The sequence below is a fragment of the Anas platyrhynchos genome, chromosome 4, assembly GCF_047663525.1.
Source record: "Anas platyrhynchos isolate ZD024472 breed Pekin duck chromosome 4, IASCAAS_PekinDuck_T2T, whole genome shotgun sequence".
Classification (NCBI taxonomy): Eukaryota; Metazoa; Chordata; class Aves; order Anseriformes; family Anatidae; genus Anas; species Anas platyrhynchos.
Genome location: NC_092590.1, coordinates 56,283,040 through 56,309,804, shown reverse-complemented (window position 1 = coordinate 56,309,804; position 26,765 = coordinate 56,283,040). Strand labels below are relative to the sequence as shown.

At 51.4% G+C, this 26,765-nt stretch overlaps 3 protein-coding genes across 5 annotated transcripts; 1 reads left to right on the top strand and 2 right to left on the bottom strand.

Annotated features, from left to right (window-relative positions):
- TLR1-A (toll-like receptor 1) lies at positions 1-5,944 on the bottom strand. 3 transcript variants are annotated; one of them, XM_072036734.1, is made up of 3 exons: positions 5,517-5,944; positions 3,156-3,470; positions 1-2,972 (listed from the first exon to the last, which is right to left on the bottom strand). In XM_072036734.1, exons 2-3 carry the CDS (start codon positions 3,378-3,380, stop codon positions 924-926), a joined length of 2,274 nt encoding a protein of 757 aa, XP_071892835.1. In that variant the 5' UTR covers positions 3,381-3,470; positions 5,517-5,944; the 3' UTR covers positions 1-923.
- Positions 5,945-6,338: 394 nt separating this feature from the next.
- LOC139998602 (toll-like receptor 1) lies at positions 6,339-10,514 on the bottom strand. Its single transcript, XM_072036786.1, has 2 exons — positions 9,469-10,514; positions 6,339-6,368 (listed from the first exon to the last, which is right to left on the bottom strand). The coding sequence occupies exons 1-2, from the start codon at positions 10,294-10,296 to the stop codon at positions 6,339-6,341; spliced, it is 858 nt and encodes a 285-aa protein (XP_071892887.1). The 5' UTR covers positions 10,297-10,514.
- A 2,226-nt stretch (positions 10,515-12,740) lies between these two features.
- LOC113843621 (maestro heat-like repeat-containing protein family member 2B) lies at positions 12,741-25,930 on the top strand. The gene is made up of 39 exons (XM_072037704.1): positions 12,741-12,818; positions 13,000-13,127; positions 13,462-13,584; positions 13,718-13,883; positions 14,098-14,196; positions 14,551-14,702; positions 15,024-15,167; positions 15,331-15,423; positions 15,717-15,786; positions 15,898-16,011; positions 16,098-16,171; positions 16,441-16,560; positions 16,702-16,809; positions 17,011-17,173; positions 17,289-17,471; positions 17,815-17,867; positions 18,096-18,203; positions 18,493-18,612; positions 18,730-18,852; positions 18,958-19,113; positions 19,310-19,432; positions 19,734-19,813; positions 20,007-20,145; positions 20,265-20,357; positions 20,684-20,788; positions 20,997-21,120; positions 21,304-21,416; positions 21,511-21,663; positions 21,894-22,048; positions 22,221-22,383; positions 22,651-22,838; positions 23,554-23,691; positions 23,889-24,000; positions 24,194-24,337; positions 24,540-24,722; positions 24,866-25,018; positions 25,155-25,277; positions 25,421-25,523; positions 25,827-25,930. The coding sequence occupies exons 1-39, from the start codon at positions 12,794-12,796 to the stop codon at positions 25,859-25,861; spliced, it is 4,749 nt and encodes a 1,582-aa protein (XP_071893805.1). The 5' UTR covers positions 12,741-12,793; the 3' UTR covers positions 25,862-25,930.
- Positions 25,931-26,765: the final 835 nt, after the last annotated feature.

Sequence of the window (26,765 nt, the reverse complement as noted above, 5' to 3'; positions counted from 1 at the left end):
TGTAACTGAGATAATTTTTTTAATGAAATTGTAGTAGATTGAGACATCTGTTTTTTTTTTGTTTTTTTTTTTTAACCCTTACAGTTGAAAGAGTTCATTATAAGAGAATATATTACTGAAGTACTTATATATAGCTATACTTCTGAAAACAAGCAGCCCAATACGGCTTGATATGAGCACAGCAGAAACAGTAATATTATAACACAATAAAACCCATAAATTCAGATATTAGCTATTATTTTGAAAATAACCAATAGCAAATTTTATGAAATGATTTCTTGATGGGTAAATCTATGCAAGCGGCAATGTATGGTACAGCAAAGTAAGAAGGATATTAAACACGGATTAATGACTCCAACTTCCAGCTTTTACCCAGGGCAGTCTCTGTCTGTGATCAAGGGAAAGATTTCCCAGAAGTGAAAACAGGCTTGGAATAAGTTGCAGGGAGGTCTGAAGGTGTAGAAATACTGTACCTTTGGCATCTGTTATGCTAGTATACAGAAATGGACTTAAACAAGAGTTTTCTTCTTGTTTGTATTATTTAATTAAACCTAAGGAAGAAGACCCCTACCATCTTAATTCCAAAACGTCCCTGCCAGAACAAAGACTAAGTACATGACTTTACAATCCCAATGACATTGAACTTTTGTTGCTTTCAAATATGGCTAGAATCAATGGGAAACATCCAAAGCAAAGCCAACACAAGCTTGGAAAAAAAAAAGAAAAGTGAAATTACTAGGAAAAATCCTTTCTCATCCTCTAGTCGATGATGGGGAAATAAGAGAAAACTTCTGACTACTTTCACAATTAAAATAAGCAGTAGTAATTTCCATATGCTTCACAACTACATTTTGCTACAAACTCAAAATATTTTTTAAAAATATGGAACATTCATTAACACAACTTAATGCAGGACAGTCAAGTCACTTAATCAGAGGCTGAGTTATACTATCAGTAAAAGTAACATCATTTTCCTCCTCATTTCCTTCAAATGACATTGGCAGGTTAACGTTAATAGCTGCCCTCAGGTTAGCCCAGAAAAGGGCACGCTTGCTCCTCTCCTTTGGCCACTCCAGGTACGTTCTCTTTGCCATGAGAGCCTTCAGCTTGTGGTACCTCGCAGGGATAATATACTGAGGAATAGGCTCCAGCAAAATCAGGATCAAGCTGTTGCAGTTCTCACTGAACAACTTGTGATGGGCAAAGTAGAGCTCGTAGTGACACCACTCGCTCTGCACAAAGTTGGGAGACAACACAAAGATTGACTTGTAGCTCTTGTCTATGCAGTTAATGATATTCTCCACAATGCTCTTGCCGGGAACAAAGTTTCTCTCGTGCTGGCACAGCTGGACGCTGCCCTCCCCCTTCTCCAGGTTCGGGATCAGCTCGGTCTTCACCCACACGGAATCGCGCTCGCTGTAGGAAATGAAGGCGTGGAACTGCAGGACGGTTTCCCGCTCCTCGGGGCACTCGTGCCAAGCTCTGCGCTTCGTCTGCGTCCACTGCCACAGCATGCGCACGTACCACGGCACGTCCAGGTAGATGCACAGAAAGGCCACCACCCCCACCAGCACCAGCGTCAGCAGCAGAGCTGTCACAAGCAACAGGGTCGTGTTGCAAGCGAGCTCCGTCAAGTGGAAGTCCTTCAGCTGCGTTCCCTTCAGGTCCTCGGGGTACTCGCACACGTATGCCTCCGGCCAGCCGGACAGCTTCCCCCCAGACTGCCTCTCCAGACGCACGAAGGCCTGCAGTTCACAGGAGCACTTGAACGGGTTGTGCCCGGCTTCCAGCTCCCGCACCCTCTGGCAGCTCTCAAAGAAGTCGGCGGAAGGGGTGAGGATCGAGTTCATCTCCATATTCAGGATCTCCAGGGCCGAGAAGCCACCGCACCCCGGCAGGTCGGCCAGCCTGTTCGACGCCAGGTTCAGCTCTTTCAAGGACTTCAGCTCAGCAATCCCCTGGGGGACGCTGCTGATCTGGTTGTTGTGTAGGTCCAGTTTGTTGACATTGACCGGCAAGCACCCGAACACGGACTCTGTCAGCTGGTTTGAGGACAGGTCCAGCTCCTTCAGAGACTCAGTCCATTGGCAGTGCTCCTCGGCTCCATCGGTATGCAGCAAGTTGCTGCTCATGTCCAGATACCTCAGTGATTTCATGTACCTGGTCATGGAGCTCACCTTGGAAAGGCTCTCAAATTTATTCCTCCTCAAAATAAATAACTTCAACTCTGCCAGAGTACTACAATTCTGGAACAATTCATCTGTCAGGGCATTGCGAGAAAAATTTAAATATTGAAATAAGCTTGCTCTCTGCGGACAAAGCATGTGTGGCATGTATGCATCATATATTGTCAAACTGGCAATATTCATCTCTGAAAACCACCTGTATAGAATCTTCTGGTTGAAATAATAAACCTTATTACGAACACGCTCCAAAGTTAACGCTTTCATGGAGACACCCAAAGACATTACTTGTTCCAGAGAGCTTAAGAAGGGTACAAATTTATATGCAGTCAACCCTCCTATTGGTCCCCGAAAAATCAAATTTCTCACAGTCAGATGCTCCACAGGTGAATACCAAATAAGCAGGAAAATTTGCAAAATGATAGGCCATTCTAAATCCACAGTGTCAAGCATCAGAGCCGTTGTCTTGATTTTCTTCAGAAGCGTTAAAGCAGGAGAGGGGAAATCTTTGTAGCTCAAGGTATATCTTACATTAACTATTTTTAAGTTTTCTGAAGTGCTCATCCCATCATACAAGAGGGAAAAATTGAAGTTTTGGTTTGCTGAAAAAACAATGTGAAGGCTCTTTGTATTTAAGGCTGTTAGACTTTGAGGCTTGTACAGAGAAAAGTTTTCCAAGGTAAGGAAGACAGTGTTCAGCTGTAAATGTGTGATGTATCTGAAGTCTGACCTTCGTATCATTGTGGCACTTAATCCTAGATATTCCAAATGAAACATGGTCCCAAATTCCTGACAGATGGGCAAGACAGTAAAATTATTGAAAGAAAGATCTAAATGTCTAAGACATGCAAGCGTTTGACAATAAACTTTCCAAATGTTATTATGAGATAGATCTAAGTATTCTAAATCTTGATTAAAAATGAAGACATTAAAGTCAAGCTCTGTAATTAGATTATGAGAAAGATTTAATACCTGAAGGTCAGAAAGAGAAATAAATTCAGAGATACTAAGTTCAGAGATCCTATTATGTGATAAATCTAATACACGAGTATGGAGTGGAATGGTTTTTGGAACATCAGTTAGCAAAAGGCTTGAATAGTTTGCAATGAATTCGTTTTCCACAGTTGGCTGGACATTATTCCAAAGTGTGAGTGTAAAGACACAAGCAAAGATATAGATACTTGTAAGGGATCCCATTATGCCTTCTAGAATTATCTTGGTTCTTTAGAGAAACTCAGAAGCATATCTTAGTTTTTTGTTCAATATGTCTCAGTGAGAAGTCCAGCCCTGTGAAAAGAAAACACATGGAATTTTCTGAGTTTGATGAATTGTTGAATTTGTTGTTTATTATTAAAATAAAGTTCAATACAAAAAATATGTAATAAATATATTTTTTTTACTTACTTTCTCTAAGTTATTACCAATCCCCGCCCAAAATTCCAGTTATTGATTTTGTCAGTTATGTAGAAAATAATAATAATTTGTATATAATGGGAAGAATACAATAAGAGGCATGTTTTAAAAAAATGCAAAGATGTTAAGGAATTCAAATTTCTCAATCATCTTAAAAAAATTGACACAGACATCAATGCATTTAGGAGTAAAATAGAACACAACCAACCTCCCATCTGCTTTTTCCCTACATCCCATGTCCAGACACATCTGGTGACAGAACTCCAAAAGGCCCATGGACCCTCACAGGAACCGGTGCAAAAGAAACCTTTTCCCTCAAGAGCTAAAGGATATTCTTTACACCATAATGACATAGGATATGGCCATGCAACCCCTCCAAGTTTGCAGATCAAGGAAGTACAAAGACATAGGTGTCCATTTTTCAAGTAAGACAAGGAGCTTGAGGACCAATTTTACTGTCTCGTTACTATTGTAATGCCAGTATGTACAAAAGCATGCTAACAGGAAAACCACAGCATAACTGGAGAATCCATATGAAGTAGCAGTACTCAAAAGTTGAAAGAAAATACTTAACACTTCAAAGACTCCAAGATATTCTAAGTGTCCTAAGACATTTCCTACATTTTCCAAAGTATTCCATAGTTGCCAACTTGACAAAGAACCTCCCCAGAAATGGTGAGGAATGAGGAATCCAGTTCCAGAGATCAAAAAACAGAATGACTAAATGTTTGAGCCTATCAACAGCCTACTTAGACTCAGAACAGCACCTGCTCTACCATGAAAAACCATGCTTTGGGCAGTACTATTGTGTTATCTAGACAAGACAACATAGACACCACAGACAGGCAGCCGGATGTATGAATGACTCACCAATTCTTTTAGAAGACAAAGAGCCCCATTTTTTTTCCTCTGCTGATTGTGTGGTTGGGGTATTTGGAAAGGGGAGGAGGGGGTGGGATTCTTCCTCTGTGTAATCTTTTGGTAATAAAAAATAAAAGCCTATTTTCTGTCAGTTCTGGGTGATAATACATGTTAGTCCCTAGTGATTTGATTGCCTGATATCAAAACTCTTTCCTTTCCCTTCTAAATCTTCTACCAAGCTTAATCAATTTTTTTTTTCCAAATAAATAAAGCAAAAATATGTGTAATTAACATATAGAGCAATATAAGAATGAATCTTATATGCTTATATTAGCATATAAGAGCAATAAAAGAATGAATAATTAAAGTATAAAATTTCTGAAGAATCAAACTGAGAAGTCAAATTCTATCTTTCAGAAAGTTGTACTAGGCAATCCAAGCACAGAACAGATCCTAAATGAAGCTGAGATGGTTGGTCAAAGTACAGTATCACTCGCAAGAAGAACCAAGATTACTTTAAAGAGTAGCTGACCCTGTTCTTCAGACATTATTCCAAGAAAAACCTCTTGAATCAAATAAAATTTGGGGAGATGGGAAGTCAGGAACAAAGCAAGACTTTTTTTCCTGAAGGAACAAAAAAATAAAATAATAATAATAAAAATACATTCTCTGGTCCATATATAGTTTACTATATACACCATGCTGTACAGTGCAAGGGACAATCCACCCTGTAGAGCAGTGAAGTGTGCCAAACTCAAAGAATAGAGTAGATCTATACAGTGAAGCAATATTAAGGATCAGCAGTAACCCATCCAACACTATTGTATGACAGTATTAAATTAGAGTTGGTTGAGTATGAAAATTGCCTTTTTTTTTTTTTCCTTTCTTCTGTGTTGAAATTCAACATACAAATGAGCATTTCCACTGAAATTTCAAAATGCAATAATATCTTCCCCTGGTGAAGAAAGACAACACCTGAGATCTGATGGACTCCAAAACACCCATAATAAAAAATTTTAAATGTAAATAAAGTAAAATAAAGTAGGAAATATTACCCACCTTTTGAGCATTGAATTCATCTCCAAGTGAAGATCCAGCATAAGGCTTCGGCATACTCAGTTAACAACCTCAAGACAGATTTTCAAGCACATGTAATCTTCAAGCTGGAGAATCTTATACAGGATGTTAATTCCTTAACTACTGTGCCAGCAAGTAGAAAGAACAGTTTTTCATCTGTAAGCTACATAATTCCAATAAAGAAAAACATTTCCCTGCAATGCAGGTATTAACAGTACAATGAAAGGAAAATTTTAGCAGTTCAAACTCAAAGTACATTTACTTCTGCAATATTTACCTAACTGTATGGTTTAGGAAGAAACAAACCTATCCGCAGTACAAGATGTTCCCCAAAAGCAAGAATATTTGAATAATTCTGCATTTCTAATTTCACGTCTGTATCTGATGGTTACACAGATGTTCTGGAAGTTCATCAACTGCATCTCCTCTTTTGCACGCACAGAAAACAGGAAGCAGAACTTTCACAGCCAACTTCTCTTTGTATCAAAATCTCTTGCAGAGATCTACCCTCCTGAGTTAGTTTACCCAACAAGCAGATTAGTTGATGTAGCACATTAACAGACTCCAAATCTAGTAATGGGGCAAACTGATGCAATTCAAAACATTTACAGGTCCGTCATCTTTACATTAGATATGGCTTGGATGGTTAAATCAGGGAAAACTCACATTGTACTTTAATTCAGAAAACTGGAAAAAAATAATAATCTAGAGATAGTATTTTCTATATGAAAGCTGCAGAGCAGCCATGAAGACTAAAGCCATAGAGGGCAATCTGGGAATGAAGGAATCCAATAAAGCAGTCATTCAATTAAAGTTTTGAGCAGGAGCACGAGCCTAGTGAACAAATCAACAGAGCAGAGAGTCAGTGCACTTCAGAGGCACATGTAAATAACCAAAACTAACATCTCATTCCCATGAGCCTCCAAACTAACACAACATGCTTCAGTAAGATTAATCAGAAAGGAAGAAAGACGCCAAGATAAATAAATGAACAAAGGTTCGTTTTGTCTTAATAAATTTTAAGATGAAATTCATGACGTATGTAATGAATCCCTTGGGTATGAGCAAACTGGGGCATCTTGGATGACTCTGGACTCCATCAAAAGCTTACTCCCCACCACGAAACAGCACCTTGGAGGAGACTTGAAGGCAAGAATGTATTCAGCTACAGAAAGAGGAGAAGTATGACAATTTATGTCAGTATGAAGTATGACAACTAGTTCTGCCAGGTATATCTGAACCTTGCATTAGATTCCTTTAAAATTTTTCTTTTGCCTTTCCAATTTTGCAAAGAAGAATGTAATCTTTTTGCTTTGCTGGAAGATTTCTGGCTTTCAATTTGAGATTGATGAGTAAGATAGTCTTGCTAAAACCTGCTGACAGCAAACCATTCTGCTTTCCTCAATGCAGTGATCTGAGTAACTCATTACAGATTGAGACACCTGTGACCATAGACAAGGCTGGGGATCATGAATGATTCTGTCTGATTGTCAGCTGATATTGTTTTTTCTTCATGTTAAAGGAGAGGTTCCCACTGGAGAACATTAATCTATCAAAATGAATAGTCTAAGGCACTTGTTGACACAACAATGACAGTTTTCTTTCCAGTATAACTGTGGAAAAATCTTTGCTGTGTTGACAAAATCAAATATACCATCAGCTTTCTTCAGAACTGACTCCAGCGCACACAGGGTTGTCAAACGGAAAAGTACCCACACCTTTATTTATAATATGTTTAATTTCCCTACCACTCTTCTTTAGTAGACTTTAAAGTACATTCAAAATGCAGTTTTGTACTGCGTAAAATACAATTTTGTACAATTGTACCATAAAAAAAATTTGGAACTAGTGAAAATAAAACTGACACTCCTAAATACCTTTGTTAATTCATTAGGGACATTGCACAATGTTATTTTTACCAACACATTCAGCAAAGGTTTGTTTGAGGGAGGTTTCAGTTTACTGATTAAGCCATTTTGCATGATAGCAAAAACTAAAAAGCAGTGTGTACCTGTTCACACATCCTGAATGTAGCAGGTAAAGACCATCCTTTCTGTCCTGAACATATCTATACTCATGCAGATACCTTGTTCCATTTGTTAAGATTATACTGCTGTATTTTGGGGTGGTTCGTTTTTGGCTTTGGTGAAGTTTTTTCTTTTTTTCTTTTTTCCTTTTTTTTTTTTTTTGTTGGTTGGTTTTTGTAGCTTATTCTACCAATGAGCACTTACTTTCACAAACAGACCTTCCTCCATGTATATCTCACACATCTGCCTCTATATTGTGTTTACTTACCTAGGGAGGAACTGCAACTACACTCAGCTGAATATCAGAAGCTATTTAGGACCAGTGCCGTCCTGAAGGATCAAAGGATTTCCCCAATAGGAACTGATAAAGGGAACTTACATTGCAAAACATTGAGTTAAAACAGCCAGAGCAGTTAGACTCATCCAAGCACTTACAAAAAATTAACAGTTACCAGAAGTTGCAAGAGGCTAGGTCAGTGTTTGGTCATACAGAGGACCTCAACTTCAATGGCAGTTCTTTCATAGTCACAGCTTACTCCCATGGGTCAAGTAGGCAAAATGAATGCTAAATGCCACCACAAGTTAAACTGAGCAGAGATTTACCACATTTAATGCCTAAGTCTATTTTGCTTGGGCAAAGACAGACACCAGGATTGAAGCATGGAAATCAAACACAGCTCTCAGCAGGGCAAGCCTCGTGTGCGTTGTGACTTCCATTCTGTCATAGTTTGGTTTCCTTTATGCTACACACTACATAAATACATATATGTATATATATGCATGTGCTTTTCACTGCATTTTGCACATTTTCTAGGTTTTGGAGGGTGGTTAACACCCACATTATCAGTTTTGTATGTTGATATTGTTCTGCATGTGAAATAGCATTCCTGCTAGTCATTGAGATGACTAGTCAAACGCCAGGAATATGCTGATATGGTATCTGACATCAGAATATATTTACATACACCCTTTTTTGACGTGTGGGAGCTACCTTCCAGAATGTGCACGCACAGCTGCCAGAAAAAAGTCTGACAAGGGATGTGAGACTAACACATGGCCCCACATATGGGAAAAAATCCTCCTTGGACTAAAACTGGTTTTATATAAAGTGTTCGGAGTATGACAGAGGCTAAACTAATTATTTCAAATATCCTGATATATCTCTTGAGAAATCTCTGCTGGGGAATCTGAGAAACTGGATGCAGTAATTCACAGCACATGTAGCTGTTTGGTCAATTATTTGGCACATAATGTAAATGTAGATAATCCTTCTGACTTGTATCAGAAACAGTGTGACCAGCAGGGCTAGGGAGGTGATCGTCTCCCTGTACTCGGCTCTGGTGAGGCCGCACCTCGAGTACTGTGTTCAGTTTTGGGCCCCTCGCTACAAGAAGGACATCGAGGTGCTTGAGCGGGTCCAGAGAAGGGCGACAAAGCTGGTGAGGGGCCTGGAGAACAAGTCCTACGAGGAGTGGCTGAGGGAGCTGGGCTTGTTCAGCCTGGAGAAGAGGAGGCTCAGGGGTGACCTTATCGCTCTCTACAGATACCTTAAAGGAGGCTGTAGTGAGGTGGGGGTTGGCCTGTTCTCCCACGTGCCTGGTGACAGGACGAGGGGGAATGGGCTTAAGTTGCGCCAGGGGAGTTTTAGGTTAGATGTTAGGAAGAGCTTCTTTACTGAAAGGGTTGTTAGGCACTGGAACAGGCTGCCCAGGGAAGTGGTGGAGTCACCATCCCTGGAAGTCTTCAAAAGACGTTTAGATGTAGAGCTTAGGGATATGGTTTAGTGGGGACTGTTAGTGTTAGGTCAGAGGTTGGACTCGATGATCCTGAGGTCTCTTCCAACCTAGAAATTCTGTGATTCTGTGATTCTGTGTGACTTTGTGAATAGAGGCCTGACAATTTGTCACAAGATTTGACAAATCTCCATCGTTACGCAGCAAGTTGCTGCTCATGTCCAGATACCTCAGTGATTTCATGTACCTGGTCATGGAGCTCACCTTGGAAAGGCTCTCAAATTTATTCTTCTGTAAGATAAATATCTCCAGTTGAATTAATGTGTCACAGTTTTGAAAAAGCAGATCGGTTAAATCATTGTTTATAAAATTTAGGTATCTAAAGGGACTGTTAGATGAAGGACATAGCATATGTATCATCTCGGATCCTGCTACTGTCAAGGCTTCAATGTTCATGTCTGCAAGTATCCGGTACAGGTCATCCTGTGAAAAGTACAGATCTGTGACTAAAATGTTCTTCAGTGCCAGTGCTTTCATGGAAGTACCCGAATACCTGAAGTTATATTTTTCAATGTTCGACAATTGCGTAAAATTGTTGATATTGAAATATTCAATGGATGATTGCCATATAGTCTGAAGAAGTTCAAGAAAAATATTCCAGTCCACTGACACATTCGTCAGTGTCAGATTTTGTAGCCTGGAGCCTTTTCTGAAATCAGACAACAAAGTTATTATTTTTTTTACATTGCTATTAGTGATTTGTGACAATGACAGGCTTTCTGTAGTGTTTTCTATTACAACCCAATTGTAATCAGCTTTGGACCGCTGATGATGATGATTATACAACAGTGGAAGGCTCATGATGTTTCTCTCAGAACCACCTTCTGGAAAATTATTAGAAACAGGTGTAAAGAGTTCATCTTCCACAGACAGGCTGATATTGTTCCAAAAAGTTAAAACAAAGAGACACTCATAAACAAAAAAGTTCTGGAGATCTCTCATTTTCTTTGCCGTACTGGTTTATGGTTCCTTGCCAATGCTCAATATTTATCCATCCGTCTTTGTTCTTATCCTGTAACAACAACAAGAAAAACATATCGTATCATTAAGCGTCTATCCAACAGCCATCAAAGACCAACTTTGTTAAGGTTCATACTTTCTGCCTCTCCCTTTGACTCGGAAAGGGATTATTATAAGCCTATTATCGTTCACGAGAGGAGTTCCTGAACTGTTTACTTAATTTTATTATTTAAATAAGTGTAATAAATGTTATTAAATAATTTTATTATTTAATTAAGACATTCCTTCATTATTTAATTATTATTTGATGGTGTATTTTCATGCTTTATGATAGGATAAGCAGGCAAAAACCCAGGAACCATATCTCTCTCCTGTTCCACAGCAGTGTTTTGATTGGGTTAAATAGCGGACACGATGAGAACACTGGGTAAGGTGATATTTATTTTTATTTTATTTTTGAGTTAAAACAGAACAGCACCTTCAGTATTGAATGCCAAACACTGGGGTTATTGTCCTAGCAAAGACATAAACCAGTCTCTCTTTATTTCTGTACGACACTGGTCAGAAAGTCCATCTTAGCTGAGGTCTGAATATGGAACTAACTCCAATGGAACTAATCTATTGTTCTGGTTTAGCATACTATTGTGCTATATGGAGTAATAATTCGTGTCAAGAAAATGGTCGATATTAATAAAGAAGGGGGAGATGTGGAAGTGTGGCCACGGGGGTCAGCAAGCCCCAAGGTTGATGATAACATCAGACTCTTCACGATGAGGCCATCAGGAATGTAAAAGAGCTTAGAGGGAACAAAGAAGGGTGATTCAGGAGATGCCATGCAGTCTTGGGTTCCTTCTTCTCCTCCAGCCGTTAAGGCATGGAAGTTTCTGGGTGTTTGCTGTTGCTGTTATATGCAAAGTTGTTTGACCAATGAAAAGTTGTTTTTGAAAAGGACTGCTGTGGGGAGAAGGGTAGAAGAGGGGAGTCTGTCCTCAAAATGAAAAAAAAAGGCAGCACGATATAATGAAGTTATGGCATCAATAAAGAAGTAGAAAGAAGTAATGAAAAGGAACAGGCTAGCAGAACGGAGACCAGGACGGGAACAGGGACATTGACCGCCCCATGAAGATAGCTTCAGCCAAAGTCAGCAAACCGCTCAGAGAAGCTCGCACAGAAAGTCGCTGGAAATGGCACACCGGAGCTGGAGAGAAGCTCAAGCTGAGAGAAGCAGCCCCGCGCACACAGCTGCCCCTCGCTGGTAAGCAGCTGCACTTTGTGGGGAATCATACATGTACGTCCTTAGGAACAAAGACTGTCCTGGTAACCTTGCAACTTATTCTCCTTATTGACAATCGGACAGTTTATGAGCCTGAAATATGGGACCAAATTGAGGTCAAGGTGTGGGACTCTGCTACTAAAAACGACAAGGTTGCGGTGGGATTGCTCAGCACCTGGCGAGCAATCTCTGAGGCCTTAAAGAGCCCTGTGGGACCACAGTCAGAAACGTGTGGTTTGCCAGATAGTGAGGGAGCTGCGGGCTCCTTTACTGATCCTTCTGCTACGCCATGGGCCCCTCTGCTGCTACAGCCATCCAAGGCTTTTGCTGTTCTGCCCCTGCTGACCTGGACGTGCCTTTTGACCCAGGCCTATTGGCCTTGAAAAGGAAATGGATACGCTTTTCTTCGATCTGGGAAGAACGACGGGATACAGAAGGCCTGAAGACCGAGTTGCTTGACAACTTAAAGCGAGACATATTGGTCAAAAGGAATGGAAAATGGAGACTTGTATGTAATCAAGGAAAGGAATGGAAAATGGAGACAGTTAAGGCATGGAACTTCAAGGATTCTTTGTTACCTTTTCTGCTCGTGATTATGTATAGGCGTACTCGATTTTAGTAAGTTATGGAACTTAGAGGATTGTTTGTTACCTTTCCTGATTGTGCATATGTACAGGAATACTCGGGTTTAGTATGTAAAGCAACGTGCTGTATATTTAGAAAATTGATGTTTGTGTGTGCGTGTTGGTGGAGCGTAGACTCCCCGCACACCCAGCGCTGTTTACTTTATACCTTTTAGAAATATTTGTTTTATAAATATTACAAAATTCAGATTGAGTTGAGACCTCATTTATAACACTTTGGAGACTCAGGAGTTGGCCTCAGCGATCCTCGTGGGTCCCTTCCAGCTCAGGACGTTCTGTGATTCTATGACCCCAGTGGAGAAGTGGTGAAAGGCGACAACCAGACCAAGATACGGTAGGTTTGCCAGGATGGATTTCAGTGCCGAAGTTTCCTCCTCAAGTCTACTTCAGCCATGAGCTAGGGACGGCCCTCTGTGTGGTAACAGGCCCTGGTGCTGAGGTCACAGTGTATCCCTCCTACATCCCTCTGCCGTGCGTGCCAGCTGTGGCCCAGTTGCTTGTGGGGCCGGTAGGAGGAGGACCCAGAGAGAGCGTTGTGTCTATCTGGGGACATCCTGCTGCGATGGAGAGGCTGAGAGCCCTTAGCGGTGAGGGGCAGCGGGAGGGAGGTTGGGGGCTGAAGCAGGACCCTTCCCAGCAGGCTGCTCGGGGCTGCGTCTCCTGCGGAGATTTCTCTCCCAGCTGGCCAAGATCCCCGTCCCTACCAGCTCCAGCCCCCTGCGGCCAGCAGCACCGATGACACCTGCTCCGTTCTTTCCTTCCTTCCAGGTGTGGGCTGCTGGCCCAGACGTAGCCGTCGCCAGGGCAGAGGCAGGGTGCCAGGGCCTGTCCCTGAAGCGGCCCCGACCTCTGCCAGTGTTGTGACTTCTCTGCTAGCGCGCCTGCAAGACGAGGAGGTGAGCTGGGGGCTCCCCACCATGATGCAGCGGGGGGAGCAGGGGGAGCCTGTGCCTGGCAGCACCTCTGCCCTCCTGGTTTTGTCATCCAGAAGCTCCAGCACAGGGCAGTGCCCAGCCTGGAGCTTCTCAAGGAGCAGTCATTTGCCCGGGCCCCATCCCAAGGTCCCCTGGCTGCCCAAGCCCAGAGGCCAGGGGCTTTGTGTCCCTCTTGCAGCTTCCCAGCCCCAGCAGCACATCCCTAGGCTCTGCAGAGCGAGGGCGGGCAGCTGGCGGCGTGCTGGCAAGAGGAGCAAAGCAAGTGCAAGTGATCCCTATGGTGCTCTGTCCCCAGGGCGACAGAGCGCAGACTTACTGCGAGCTGGAGACCGTCTTGTGGGGAGATGACAGCTGCCTGCAGTGCGGTGTCGTCAACTGGCTGCTAGCAGAGGTGTCCTGGGACCTGACAGCTGACCAGGTGAGATGGTGCTCTTGGAAGGCAAGGGGAGCAGCCTGCCAGGCATTGGAGGGCAATGCGGAGCACACAGGCAGGTTTTGCTGGCCTTGGGGCCCCACAGAGGCTCTTGAGCCAACCTGAGCCTCTGTTTCAGGGCGTGACGGAAGACACGAAGGTGGCTGCCAGTGACGTCCTGGTGGCTCTGGCCCGCTCCCACTTCAGCTTCGTGCTAGCCGAGCTCCTGGCCCAGCTGAATGCCCCAGGGCAGATCTCCAAGGAGTTCGTGCTCATCACTGTGGGCAAACTCCTCAGCACCAACGGTATGGTCCAGCACCGCCATCCTCCCTCCCTCCCTCCTTCCCTCCCTCCCCTCCCGCTTTGGGCCAGGCTGGGAGAGCTGGGATAGAAAGGGATCCTTCCCCTCTCCACGCAAGCCGTGCTGAGCTGGGGGGCACCGTGGCTGCAGCGCCTCCTCCCTCGCTGCCAGTGCCGGCTGGGGGCTCTGACCGTGGCCACTCTCCGTTCTCTTCGCAGCCCTGCAGTGCATCCCCTTCATGCGCGTGGTGCTGTTGGGGCTGCGCACCGTGGTGGGCCAGTTAGGGAGCGGCCGGATCCTGCGTGTTGCCTGCGGTGGTGAGTGGACCCTGGGGAGGGGCAGGGGCAGGGGCGGGGCAGGGACAGGGGCAGGGGCAGGGCAGCCCCTGGCACCTCGCTCTGGTCTCAGAGCGGGCATGGCGGGCCTGAGCCCACGCTGCTGCCAGCCCTGGGCCATCCCAAAGCGTTGGGGGCGCCTGGAAAGGGTGGCTGAAGGTTTCTGTGGGCTGGAGGTGAAGGTGCCCGGGAACTCCTGGGTCCCTTTGCTGCCTTCCTGGGCTTTCCTACCGGGTGAATGTGCCCTGATGGGCAAAAATGGGGCTTCCAGCAGGCTGGCGGGGGGTGCCGCTCCCTTCCCTGCTCCAGGCTCCTTTTTCTCTTCTCTTGCTGCAGCTCTGGAGCAGTGGGCCAAAGTGGTCAACGTTTACATCTGCACCTGGAAAGGATGCTCCTTGCCTGCTACGGAGAAGGAGCAGCTCTACGAAAACCTTGCCCAGGTGTTGTGCTCTGTGCCAAGCACCTTGCTGGACTGCCAGGAGGAAGAGGTGAGAAGTGCTGCTTTCCCAGCTGGGGACGGCAGCAGGGATGTCCCCTGTGCCTGTGCCTCTGTCTGTGCCCAGCGGGCTGGCTGCAAAAGGCCCCAGACTGGCTCTGTGCCTGGGGCTTGGGGCTCCCTGCGGGGAAGCAGCTGAAGCCCAGGGCATTTGGGCAGGCAGGGCGGGGGGTGAGGGGTGGGGAAAACCTCTCTGCCCTCCAGAGCAAGCCCATCTCCTGCAGGGCAGAAGGGAAAGGGCAAGGGGAAGGCCTCTCTGTGGGCAGGGCAGACCTTCAGCCTTTGACGCTGGGCCTCCCCGCTTCCTCTCCAGGACAAGCAAGCTGTCATCGGGGCCGTGACTCCCTTGATGCGTGTCCTCCTGCACAAGGAGGAGCACCGGGAGCATGTCTGGGAGCAGCTCCTCTGGCTCCTGCACCAGTACCGGACGGTCCAAGACGCCTCCAGGGTGACCAAGGTGAGGTGTGGCGCAGGGCCTGGCACGGCCGTGGGGTCTGTGCAAGTGGCACGAGGGCTCAGGGGCTGTTTGCACGGGGAGCTCTGTGTCTGTGCACAGTTGCTCCATTTGCAAGTGGCTTGACATGGCTTCGGCCCTTTCTTCCTCTCCCGTTCTCTTGCAGAGCCTCCTTTCTTTCCTGGAGGCCCTGGAGCAAGTTCAGATCCCCGTCCCCAAGGGCAAGTGTCTTGCCATTAACAGCGTCGTGTACAGCGAGGTAAGGGGAGCCTGCACCCACACAGCCACAGCAATTCCCTCTTGGCTGAGTCTCGGGAGGACTCCAGAGCCCCGAGTCTTTGAATGCTGCTCGGCCTTGGCTCCTGGGTGGCTCCTGGGTGCTCCAGACCTGTGCGTGGGTCCCTGGGGACGCTGTGGGGTGGGCTGGGTTTTGGCTGGGGGTCCTCTTGCCACCAGTGCCCAGGGAGATGAGAGCTGGCAGCGCCGTTTCTTTTCGGGCCCTCTCAATGCTGCTGGGACTTTCTCCACCATGTTCCCACCTTGTTCCCACAGCTCACTGCCGACACCAAAGAGCACAGCCAGGACCAGAAGGCAGAGCTGAGCCAGTGCATCCTGCTGCAAGGTAAGGAGAGGAGCTGTGGCGATGCCCCGTGGGGTCCCGGCAGCTCTCTCCCAAAGCTCAGCAATGGGGGTAAGCTGCTTGCTAATGCAGGATGGGATTTCCTCCCCACAGCTCGCATCTGCCCAGAGGAGACGATCCTGTTCCTGGAGTCCCAGCTGGGCCACGAGAGGGAGGCCGTGCGCGTGGCAGCCCTGGGTCTGCTCGGTGCTCTGGCACGCTGTGACGGTCAGTACTGCGGGGTCAGGGCTTGGAGGGCTCTCTTCCGCCCTCTGGGCTGTGCCTCCACGCATGCCTCACTGGATCTCTTGCAGAGCCCGCGATGGCAGAGAAGCTGCCCCAGGTGGTGGAGGCTGTCAAGCGTGTGTGCAGGGACCCCAGCATGCGGGTGAGCTGCTTTGGGAAGGGACTGTGCCGTCGGGGTCGGGGTCGGGGTTGGGGTCGGGGTCGGGGTCGGGGTTGGGGTGGGAGAGCAACCTTTTCCCTCAGGGCAGAGGCAGAGCCTGGCAAGGCTGGACTAGAAGGGCTCGGACCCAGGCAGCCATTTCCCCGCTCCTTCGTGTTTACCGGAGGGAGGGCTGACAGCCAGAGGTGATGCCGCTGCCAGCATGGGCAGGTCCCCGTGGCCCTGTGCTAAGCACACTTGACCCCTGGCAGGTGAGGAGGGCAGTTCTGCACTTCATCAGGGAGCTGCTCAGTGCCAATGCCCAGAGCTGCTCAGCGTGGGACGTTGTGGGCTACATCTTCAGCGAGTTCAGCCGGAGCTCGAGCAGAAGGGTAAGGCCAGCGTGCAACATCTTCCCTGGGGAGATCTGCTGCCAGGAGGCTGGCATGGGAGCCTGCTGGGGCCACGCCTGAGCCTTCTGGGGCAGGAACTGAGAGCAAGCGGGGCGGGGGGTTCCCAATGGTGTCTTGCAGGCTGCGGGACTCCTGTCTGCCCAGGAAGCCCAGGAAGAAGGAGCTCTCCAAGGGCTGTGCATGGACGTCCTGGGGTCGCTGGACATCTCTGTGAGAGGGATGGCCAAAGTAAGTCCTCCTCTGTCCTGCTGCTGCTGCTGCTGCTCCTCTCCTCTCCTCTCCGTCAGGCCATTTGTTCCTAGCCCCCTTTGCACACCTGAAGGCTCCCCCCCAGCATGCTCTCAAGTGCTCAGGGAGATGCACACCATCCTCCCCATCTCTGAGCTGAGGCAGAAATGCTGACGGGCTGAATTGTCTCATTGCCTACAGCTCCTGTGGCCGAGGCTGCTGATCTATGTGATGCCAGCCAAGTACACGGGCATGCTGATCCCCCTCTCGCGCTGTCTCCGCGCCCTGGCTGAGAGCAATGAGCTGACAGCAGGGCACGAGCATCACGAACTGGATCCCGATGTCCTCAACGCCCTGTTGCAAGGTAGGAGTAGCAACTCCCCCAATGCTGACCTCTGGGTCTGCGCCCTGCAGGGACGGCAGCGTGGCAGGGCACGGTGTGGCTCGGCATCTCACCCAGCATTTCTTTCTCCCCGCAGACACGACGCTGACTCCGCACAACTTGCTGGCTCGCCTGCTGGTGGTGGCGGGGTCTCCTTTTGCGGGCAGTGACCTCCAAGCTGCTGCCTTGCTGGTGCTGCAGAGCCTCCACAGCAGGATCCACGGAGCTGTGGGGGCCACGTGGAACAGCGAGATTCCCCTGCTGCTGCAGTACCTCCAAGGTAAAGTGCTGCTGGGGAGGGGGAAAGGGAGGGAGGGCATGGCAAGTCAGCTTCCCAGCATGGCTAAGGGGAATCCCCGCCTGGTGCCCAGTGCTTGTTCTGCTGCCGTTTCGTTTCCCTGCCGGGGAGCCAGCACTGAAGCTGGGGGGAGCGGTCCCACAGCCATCCATTCGTCCCGGCCCTGGTGGCACCTCCATGGCCCTGCTGGGGCGGTGCTTGTGGGGAGGGACGGACGGCTGCCTCTGGAGCGGGTGCAGCCACCAGCTTCCCTGGGCCAGGCCAGCTTTGCAGCAGCTCTTCTGTTGTGGCTTGGTCCCAAGCAAGGTTTTTGTCTTCTTTCTAGGAGGAAAGGGGAACATCCCAGACGCTGCCGAGTGGGAGCGCCGTCTGCTTCAGGTACTGCAGCCCTGGGAGGCGTAGCATATAGATAGAGGTGGCATTCCCCAGCTGGCAGGGGTGTTTCCCAGGCACCCCACTCCTCCTCCTAGAGGAGTCTCTCCCTTCTCCCACGGGCCACAGCTCTCGTGGAAGGCCACTCTGGCGTGGCCGTGTGCCTTGGCACTGCCTCTTCCTGCTTGTCAAAGGCCAAGAAGCATTCGCTTCCTCTCCTGTTCTCTCCTGCAGTTCCTGAGGGCATCCCTGGAAACCATCGGGGACGACGCCTGGATCAAGCGCCTGAGCTGTGCGCTGAGCCAGCGGCTGGACAGCTCTCCCAGCAGCTCTGGGGAGAAGGTCGGTTCCCTGCTCGGCTCTCCCCTGGCAGCGCAGCCACGGGGCCCCCGCCCACGTGCGGGGCTGGGGCTGGGGCTGCAGGCGCTGCTCTGCCCACGAGGGCTGTCTGCGCTGCTTCCCCGGCCCTTGCCCCCCGCGGCCTTTCCCTCCGTGCTGAGCGGGGCTGGCGAAAGCCCATCCCTGCGTCCGGGCTCGGCTGCTCCCCGTGCGCTGGCGCCTGTCCTGCTCTGGCCCCGTTGCAGCACGCCAGGCTCTTGCTGCATCTCAGGCTCGGCTTCTTCCCTTGCAGGCTTTCCTGTACAAGGCTCTTGGGACGACGCTGGGAGCTTGTCAGGAACTCCCACACGTCCAAGAGAACCTGCTGCACCATCTGACGAGAGCACAACCTGAGGAGCCATCTGAGGCCCAGGTGAGCTTCCCTGCTCTGTCCCTGGGCCCTGCTCCAGGCCTTTTCCAGCTCCTCATCGCTGCCCGCCACTGTGAACGACTGGGCCTGTGCCAACTGTCCCTCGCTCTTTTGTTGCAGGGAATCATTGCTCTCGTCTGCCAAGCCGCCGACAGCCACTTCCGCCTGGCCTTGGAGACACTGACAACATTTGCTGCCACCTCGAGCAGTGTCCGGGGCCTTAGGGTTTCCAGAGGCAGGAAGGTGAGGTGTTTGGGGTTTCCCTCCCTGGCTGTCTTCCACCTGCTCTTCATCGTGGGCTGTGGGGGGCCATGGGGCGGACGTCTCACAGCATCTCTTGCAACGCAGACGACCCAGGCCAGCAGGAGAGCTGAGGCCACTTGCAGGGCTGTCATGCTCGCCCACAGCAGCATGGCACTGCGTGCCTCCAAGGAACAACTGCTCGCCCACGTGGAGGCAGACATCGCGGGCAACATCCTGCTGCTCTCCATCTCCAGCAGCCAGGTGAGAGCTCGGGGCGTGCAGGGGCAGGGCTGCACCTGAGCTGGGCCGTCTCTTTCTCAGGGTCCCCCGAGGAATGGTTTGTCCCAGCAGGAAGATCCAAGGCCTTCCCCTAGATTTCCCCCATGGGCTCATGTCCCTCTCGCAGCCCGTGGCCCTTCCTCCAGTTCCAAGGGTTTTCTTCTCTCTTGGGCCCCAGAACTTGCAGACCAATCTTGCCCTGGCGCAGAGCATCCTTGAGGTCGGCTGTGCCATCCACGCTGCGGGGAACTTGGGCAGCTTCCATCCTGTCCTGAAGCACAAGCTGCTGCTGATCCTGCAGGTGAGTGCCCAGAGCCAGGGCTGTCTTGCAGGGGAGTTTGGGGCCATGCCAGGAGGCAGGAAGGTCTCCCTCAGCCGCGTGGGAGCTCCTGGAGCCGTGTCCCCAGCTGGTGGGGGGGGCCCTTGGGTGCTGGCAGGCAGTGGCCATGGCTGGGCAGCCGCTGGGGAGCTGCTCCATCCTGCAGCGCCCCTGTGGGAGCTGCGGGAGCACTGCAGCCAGTGTCTGGCAGGAGTGCCCGTCCCCAGGCAGGTTGCGAGAGCTCTCCTGTGCCCAATGCCCACTTGGCAACTTTCTCTTGCAGAACTTGATGAAGACGACTCTCTGGGGCTTCCCGGCAGCGTCCCTGCACCTGAAGGTGATTCTGGCCCTGGAGCAGTGGAGGTAAGAGCGAGGAGCTGCGGGGGCTGTGAGGCGGGATGACGTTCCTCCTGTCGGGGAGCTCCCAAAGAGCAGCACTCCCTGCCACAGCCTAGGCTGGTTGGATTTGGGGCTGTCAATGAGGACAAGCCCAGATGCCATGTGACCCTCTCTGGAGAGTGCTAGGAAATCCTCTTTTTTTGTTTCCCCTTGCCAGCAAGCTGGAGATCTCGTTCAGCAGCAAGGAAATTTGCAGCCTGCTGTCTGACTGCTGCCGGGCCATCCTGCCACTTCCTTCAGCGGCTGAGCAGACTGGGGAGATCAGGAATGCAGAGCAGGCAGTGCTGCAGCTCCAGGTAACTTGCTGTCCCTTCCCTGCCCACCTCTCGCTCAGGACAAGCTGCCCTCCCCAGCACAAGCTGTGTGCTGGCAGCAGCCATGATCCTGCATCTGCGTCCCTCTCGTCCGCTTTCAGTCTCTGCACATGGCCACGAAGGCTCTGGGCCGGCTCATGGCAGTCCTGCTCAAGGCAAAGCCAAGCCCTGTCGACTTGGTAGACATCGCCGAGGTGAGTATCCATGGGGCGCTGGGGCAAGCGTCCCTCCTGTCACCAGTGGGGAATTAGCAGAGGAGCAGGAACCTCCTGCTGCCATGCCAGGTGACTGTGAGCTCGGGGAGGCCAAGAAGTGGGCCCTGCATGGGGGAAAGCCAAGAGGCAGCCCCTGGCTGGCTGCAGCAGGGAGCTGGCTGCAGGGAAAAGCTCCTGGGTGGGAGCAGGTGCGTCTGAAGAGAGTGGGGCAGTGCCGCAGGGAAAGTGCCAGGAAGGGAGGGAAATGGAGAGGGATGGTGGGAAGGGAAAGATGCCCCTTGGCAGACAGAGCTGCTTTGCCCCAGGTGCTGTGGTTCTGGCTCTCCTCGGACGATCCGTGGGTGTGCAAGAAAGCCCTGCAGGTCTGCGCCCAGCTGCTGGAGGACTGCAGAGATGGAGTGGCTTTTCAGGTGAGGAAGGATGCCCAGCGTGTGCCCCCAGCTGCAAGGGGGCCTGGCAGGGCAGCTCTGCCCAGCTGTGCACGGGCTGTGGGGTCCCCCAGCGCAGCGCTCTGGGGTGGCCCCTGTGCCCAGTCCTGGCCTGAGCAGGGCGCAGCTGGGAGACGCAAGGGAGTGCTGGGGCCACCTCCAGCCCTTGTTCTTCCTCTCGCCCCTGCAGACAAGAGGTGCCTACCTGCCGTTTGGCACCTTGGCGGGATTGCTGGGGCCTCTGACCTGTGAGCCCACGAGCAGCTCCCGCCAGCTGGCCGCTGCCTGCCTCAGCTCCCTTCTCCACATCCAAGGTGAGTGTGAGTAGAGCAGGCGCCTGCCGGCCCTCTGCCCCGCCTGGCCCTAGCGGGAACCTGGCAAGGGCCATCCCGCTGCAGCGAGTTCAAGACTGACTCCCCTGGCCTTCAGCAAAGGCTGGGAAGGGAAGTTCAGTTGCCCTAAGTGGGACTCCCCTTTTCTCCCCGTGCTCGTTGCAGCCAAGGCCACGAACAGGCTGTTGGAGACAGACGACCCTGCGAGCTTGTGTGAGGGGCTGAGTGCTCGCAGCGACGCCTCTCAGCAGCTCCAGACCTCCATCCGCATCGCAGAGGTAAGGAGTGCCCTCAAGCTTGCCTTATGTTCTGAAGAGCTGGAGCGGAGCCGTGACGGGCTCTCGATCTCTCCTGGTTCTTGCATCTTTCCAGGTCGTTTGCAAAAACGTCCCCAAAGAACAGGCCGCAGACTTCATGAATGCCATCCTGGGGCCCTTCCGGCATTCCAGAGGAAGGCGTGTGTGTGCTGCAGGCAACTGGATGCTCACCTTTCTGGAAGCATGTGGCAAGGACATTGGTCCAGACGTAAGAGACATTTTGCCATGCCTTGGACTTTTTTGCTTTGGCTGTCGCACCACACATCTTGCCGTTTGTGTGCTAAAGAAGCTCTCGGTGCAGAGTCAGGGCTCGGGCAGGGTGCTAGGGGTGAAATTTCGCCTTCGAGCGTGAAAGCGTGGCAAGGGAGCAGGCGTGGCTCATGGGCTGAACGTCCATGTTCCCGTGCCAAGACGTTCTTTCTCCCCTGCTTCTTTCAGGTGCGAGGAATCGTCTCCGCCCTGCACACCTGCACAGAGTCCATGCTGGAGCCCTCGTTCGTGTACTTTGTGCAGCAAGCGGTGCTGATCCTGGCCCGCCATCACCGGGAGCTCACGATAAACGTCATCCTTGAGAAGTTTGTGCCTCTGGACAGGTACATGCGCTCCTCCCTTTCCTGCTGGGCTCAGAGAGCCGTAGCTTGCCTCCCCTCCCCTAGGGCGATCCAAGGGGAGCAGCAGCTCCTTCTCCTCCAGCCAAATGTCGGAGGTGTGCTTGTAGCACTGGTAACAGAGCATACAGGCTCATGGTTGCACATCTCTTGGCAGAAACACACTGGAGCTGTGGAGGACTCTGGGGAGAGCCAGCATTGGCCTCGGTGTGCTGAAGCACTTAGCGAGGAAGCTGAACAGAGTGGGAGACGACAGCTGCCAGCCCAGCTCGCCCACTCGCAGGCTGCACGCCCACCAGCCTTCTCCGGAGTCCTTGACTGTACGTTCGGTGGCAGAGGCTTTGTGCCTGCTCCCCCACTCCCAGTCCGAGGGCAAGGCGTTGGGTGCCCTTTGCAAGCGTCTCTGCTGCAGTGTCTCAGCAGTAGCAGTTCGGGACGGCCGGGACAGCCGCTGCTCCCAGGCTGCAAGGCTGTCCCGGAGACGGGGCGTGCAGGCAGTAGAAGTGCCCCAGGCAGCCAGCGGGCCGGGGCTGGTGGCAAAGCTCTTGTTTAACAGGTGCTTGTCGGGTGCTCTCATTTCCCTGCAGGTCACCCGTGCCATCTCCGTAATGGTGTCCGTGCAGTACAAGGAGGGGGTCCAGTGCTTGCTTCCCTCCCTCCTCCCTGGGCTCCTGCTGCAGCTCAGCAAGGCACTGGGGGAAGAGATGCTGTCTGCGCCCCTCAGCCCCTGGAGAGGGCACGCTGAGGATCAGCGGCAAGAGGGCAACGTGTGCAGGTCAGGAGCAGGAGGGGCAGGGCAAGGGGTCTTGAATTGCCTAGCCAAGCATGCTTGGTTGTTTCCTGTCCTGCTTCCTAGGCGGGAGGCCACTTGAGGCTGCAGATTTGCTTTTTTCCTCCCATCCCTGTTTGTTTGGGGCTTTCTTTTCTCTGTTTTTCTCTCTGTCATTCTTGCACGATGGCTTGTGCAAAGTTGGTTTTCACTGTGGTAGAGATGTCTGTGTGCTGAGGGTCTTCCTGGGCGGTGACTCCCAGGGAGCACAAGCACAGCTGCCACATCCTCGCAGGGTTTGTGGCCCAGCTCTGGCCACGGGCAGCTGTGCTTTCCTGCCGTGGAGGCTCTGCCGGTGTAATTCCCGGCCTGTCAGGGTGCACCAAGCATTGCACTCAGGCGGTGCTGCCTCCCTGGGGAGGTTCGAGTGCTCACATCAGTCCCCCCACAACACAACACAACACAACACAACAGGGCACCTTGCCAGGGCTTAAATAGACAGTTGCTTTTTTGGCCGGCTTTTGCCACAGACCTGGTGGCTACAGAGCGTTGCCTCTGCACTTCTTTGCCTCTCTCTCCGTCGCTGGAGCTTGGGATGAGTGAAGAAGCGGCTCGTAAAGCTGCTGAGCATTCTTGCTCTGCTAAGTCCCTGTAAGTTCTGTAAGATCCCTGCGGAACACTGCTCTGATCTGAGACTTCTCTGGCTCTTGCTCTTTCCCAGGCCTTTCTGCAAAACTCTCACGGCAGTGCTGAGCAAATGCACTGAGAAGAGCTGGCTGAGGCCGTTCTGGAGGCAGAAAATGTCGGCGCTGCTGGAGAGCCCCCGCACTTATGCCGAGGGCATGTGCCTCCTGACGAGGTGAGAGCCCCAGGGCAGCATCTCGCCTTCTTCTCGGTGGCTGCGCCCAGGGGAACGGCTGCCGGGGCCCTTTCCTGCGTGCTCGGGGAGCTCTGTGCAGGGCAGAGCAGCGCCTGTGCTGGAGGAGGGCAAGTCCGCGGTGGCAGCCTGCAGCCTTCCCACTTGACCGGGCGTTGCCCCTTGTGCTCTTTGTGCAGTGTCCTGCTCCGTGCCCAGCTCATCTCCCGGGAGCTGATTGAGATCTTCTCCCAGTGGCTGCGCTACCCATCAGCAAACCTGCAGCTGACGGCCATGGCTTTCTTTGCTGAGGTGAGGCAGTAGGAGGGCAGGGGGGCTCCCCAGGGCTTTTCTGAAAGACATTGCTGCTTGGGCTGCCTCTTGCTGTGGGGAGAGATGAGAAGCAAGCGTCCCCATCGAGACTCCTTTGTGCGAAGCCTGCTTGTGTGCTGTGCCTGGGCTGAGGTTGTGTCCTGACTCTCGTGGCTGTGTTGCTCTGTTGCAGCTGATGAAGGAGCCGCCTCTTGAGAAGAGGAACGTCCTGAAGATTCTGCGTGTCTTGGCTGAGAAAGCACAGCACCGAAGCAGCACCATAAGGCAGCTGGCAGCGAGAGCTCTGGGCAACGCAGCCGGCAGCATGCCCGTGGAGGTGAGACGGATTTCCCTGCACTCTGACTGCAGGGATATTCCCCTCCCTAGCAAGACCCTGGGGGAGAGCTGCTTCAAGGGCCTGGACAGAGCGGCAAAGGCAAAAGCAGGGCTCCTTTCCCTGATGCCAGCAGGGCTGCCGAGGGCAAATTGGGTGCCAAACGTCAGAGTAAAAAAGTCTGTGCACGTCTTTGGCTTTGCAGGTGCGGAAGCACGGGAGACAAGTTGTCCAGGTGCTGCAACAGAGCCTGGCGGACACTGCCTGTCCCGAGGTGGTTGCAGAAAGCATGCTGGCGCTAGCTGAGCTCGTGAGGGTGCTGCAGGCAGTGAACTTGGGATCGGCCTTTGAAGACATCGCCAGGGCCACCAAGATGTTCTTCGAGTCTGTGAGTGAAGCCAGCTCTTGCTGCCGCTGCTCTGAGAAGCGTGGGGTGGGCAGGGGCCTGCACGCGCCGCCTGGATGGCCTCTGCTGGCTGAGTGCCTGCTTCGGCCTCGTTACCCAGCTGACAAACGGCTTTCTGCTTGCAGGAAGAAGAGTACCTTCGCTACTCGGCCTTGCGCCTCTATTCAGTCCTGGCCTCCTCAGCCTCGAGCAAGCGGTCGTTCTTTGCCGGAGAAGTGGCGGAAACATGGGTCAGCCTTTTCCTGCACCTCCGGGATCCCGACGTTGCAGTTGCCAGCGTAAGTGCCCTTGGAGGTTGCTCCCAAAGCCCCAGAAAGCTGCGTGGCCACGGCCCAGGCGTGGCTGGCTGAGCTCCCTGGGCAGGTCCCACACACGCTGCTGGAGGAGGAATGACGGCACAACTCTCTTTTTCAGATGTGCAAGATCACCTTCAGTCTCTGTGCTCCATTTATGGGGCTGAGGCGGCCACAGGACATCATCTCTCTCTGCGAGAGGCTGGGTGCACAAGAGCTGCAGGATGCGCTCTGCACTTACCTGGTAAGGAAGCTGTGCTCCAGCGAGACGTCAGGGCCCTGTGGCCCTGCCCTGCCTCTCCCCTTCCCCCTGCCCCAGCTGGCTGAGGGGCAACAGAAGGCATCTTTCTGGACCCTGTGAACTTGTGCCTTCCTGTCTTGCCCTAGGCCAGAAACGCCCCCCCCATGTTGGAGAGGCTCCATACCGTAGCCAGGAGAGGCTTCCTAGAGAACGGGCAGAGGCTGCACCCATCGACCTTCGAAATCCTTGGTGAGAGCCCGCACTGGAACTTCCCACTCCCTTTCCTGACCAGAGAGCTCTGCTTTCTCTTTCCTCTTTCCTCTGGGCCCTGCCTTTGCAGAACAGGGCACACACCGTGCTGTGTCCCATGGCTGAAGATGGGGTAGACAGGGACGCAGGGCTTTGCATTGCAACCTGCCTCCGAGTTCCTTCAAAAGCTTGAGCAACCATCAAGGAGTGATCTGGAGATCAGGGATCCAGCAACCATCAGGAGTGATCAGGGGGCACAGCTGCCTGGGCTGGCTGCTCACAGCTCTGTCTGTCTTGTTGCAGCTTTCCAGGGCCCGAGCAGCACTGAGGACACCTGAGCGTGGAGAAGGCAGACAAGGCCCTAGGTGACCATGGCACCCTGTGGGCAATAAAACTCTGTATATGTACGTGGTCTCACCGCTCGCTGTGTCCTTGGGGAAATCCAACTCCACGTGGCCTCCCCTCTGCGGACAAAGGGTCTTTTTCGTAGGGCCAGGGGGGCACGTTGGGGCCTGTGGGGAAAAGCCTGGCAGGATGCACAAATGGGTTCTGAAGGAGCTGGTGGACCTAACCGTGAGGCCTCCCAGGGTTATCCAGCAAACGTCACTGCGATCAGGAGAGGCTGCTGGCAAACGGGAGAAAGCACACGTCGCCCCTCCAAATTGGTTTCTTCCCTGAAAAAGAAACTGCTTGCCACTCCTGTTCCCAACGTGTACATTTCGTGAGGAGCGCAGAGAACGTATACTACTGTAACCTGGATCTTAACTTTTTCCCCCAGGTTTCACTAAAGAGCCCTTTGCACCCTTTGCACATTCCAGGAATTCATCTTGGGCATCTTTGGAAAACTGCTCTCCAAAGCAGTTCTCAACATGCGCTTCTGGGATGGTTTTACTCGGGTGGGCAGCTGAGCTCCACCACAACCACTCTCTCACTCCCCCTCCTCAAAGAGGAACAGGGAGAAAAGAGGATGCAAAGGGCTTGAGGGTTGAGATAAGGACGGGGAGATTGCTCAACAATGATCGTGACAGGCCAGAGTAGGGAGACAGTCCCATTCATTGCCTATTCCTAACAAGCTAGAGAAGCGAGAAACAAAGGAAAGAAACCCAAAAGGCCATCCACCCTCTTCCACCTCCTCCCCCCAGGCAGCAGTCTCACGCAATTTTCTTTCTTGCAACCTAATTTTAACAGAGTCCTATGACCAGCAGGTCTAAGCCTTATGATTAATGTAGTTATCTGAAGTCA

Excerpts from the sequence above, each read along its gene's own strand:
- TLR1-A (XM_038177780.2), bottom strand. The coding sequence starts at position 3,380 with ATGGGATCCCTTACAAGTATCTATATCTTTGCTTGTGTCTTTACACTC.
- LOC139998602 (XM_072036786.1), bottom strand. The coding sequence starts at position 10,296 with ATGAGAGATCTCCAGAACTTTTTTGTTTATGAGTGTCTCTTTGTTTTA. Across the intron at positions 6,369-9,468 it reads ATGGAGATTTGTCAAATCTT|GCTCGTGCTCCTGCTCAAAA; the intron begins GTGACAAATTGT and ends TTTGTTCACTAG.
- LOC113843621 (XM_072037704.1), top strand. The coding sequence starts at position 12,794 with ATGGAGAGGCTGAGAGCCCTTAGCG. Across the intron at positions 14,703-15,023 it reads TGGACTGCCAGGAGGAAGAG|GACAAGCAAGCTGTCATCGG; the intron begins GTGAGAAGTGCT and ends CTTCCTCTCCAG. Across the intron at positions 18,613-18,729 it reads AGGAGCCATCTGAGGCCCAG|GGAATCATTGCTCTCGTCTG; the intron begins GTGAGCTTCCCT and ends CTTTTGTTGCAG.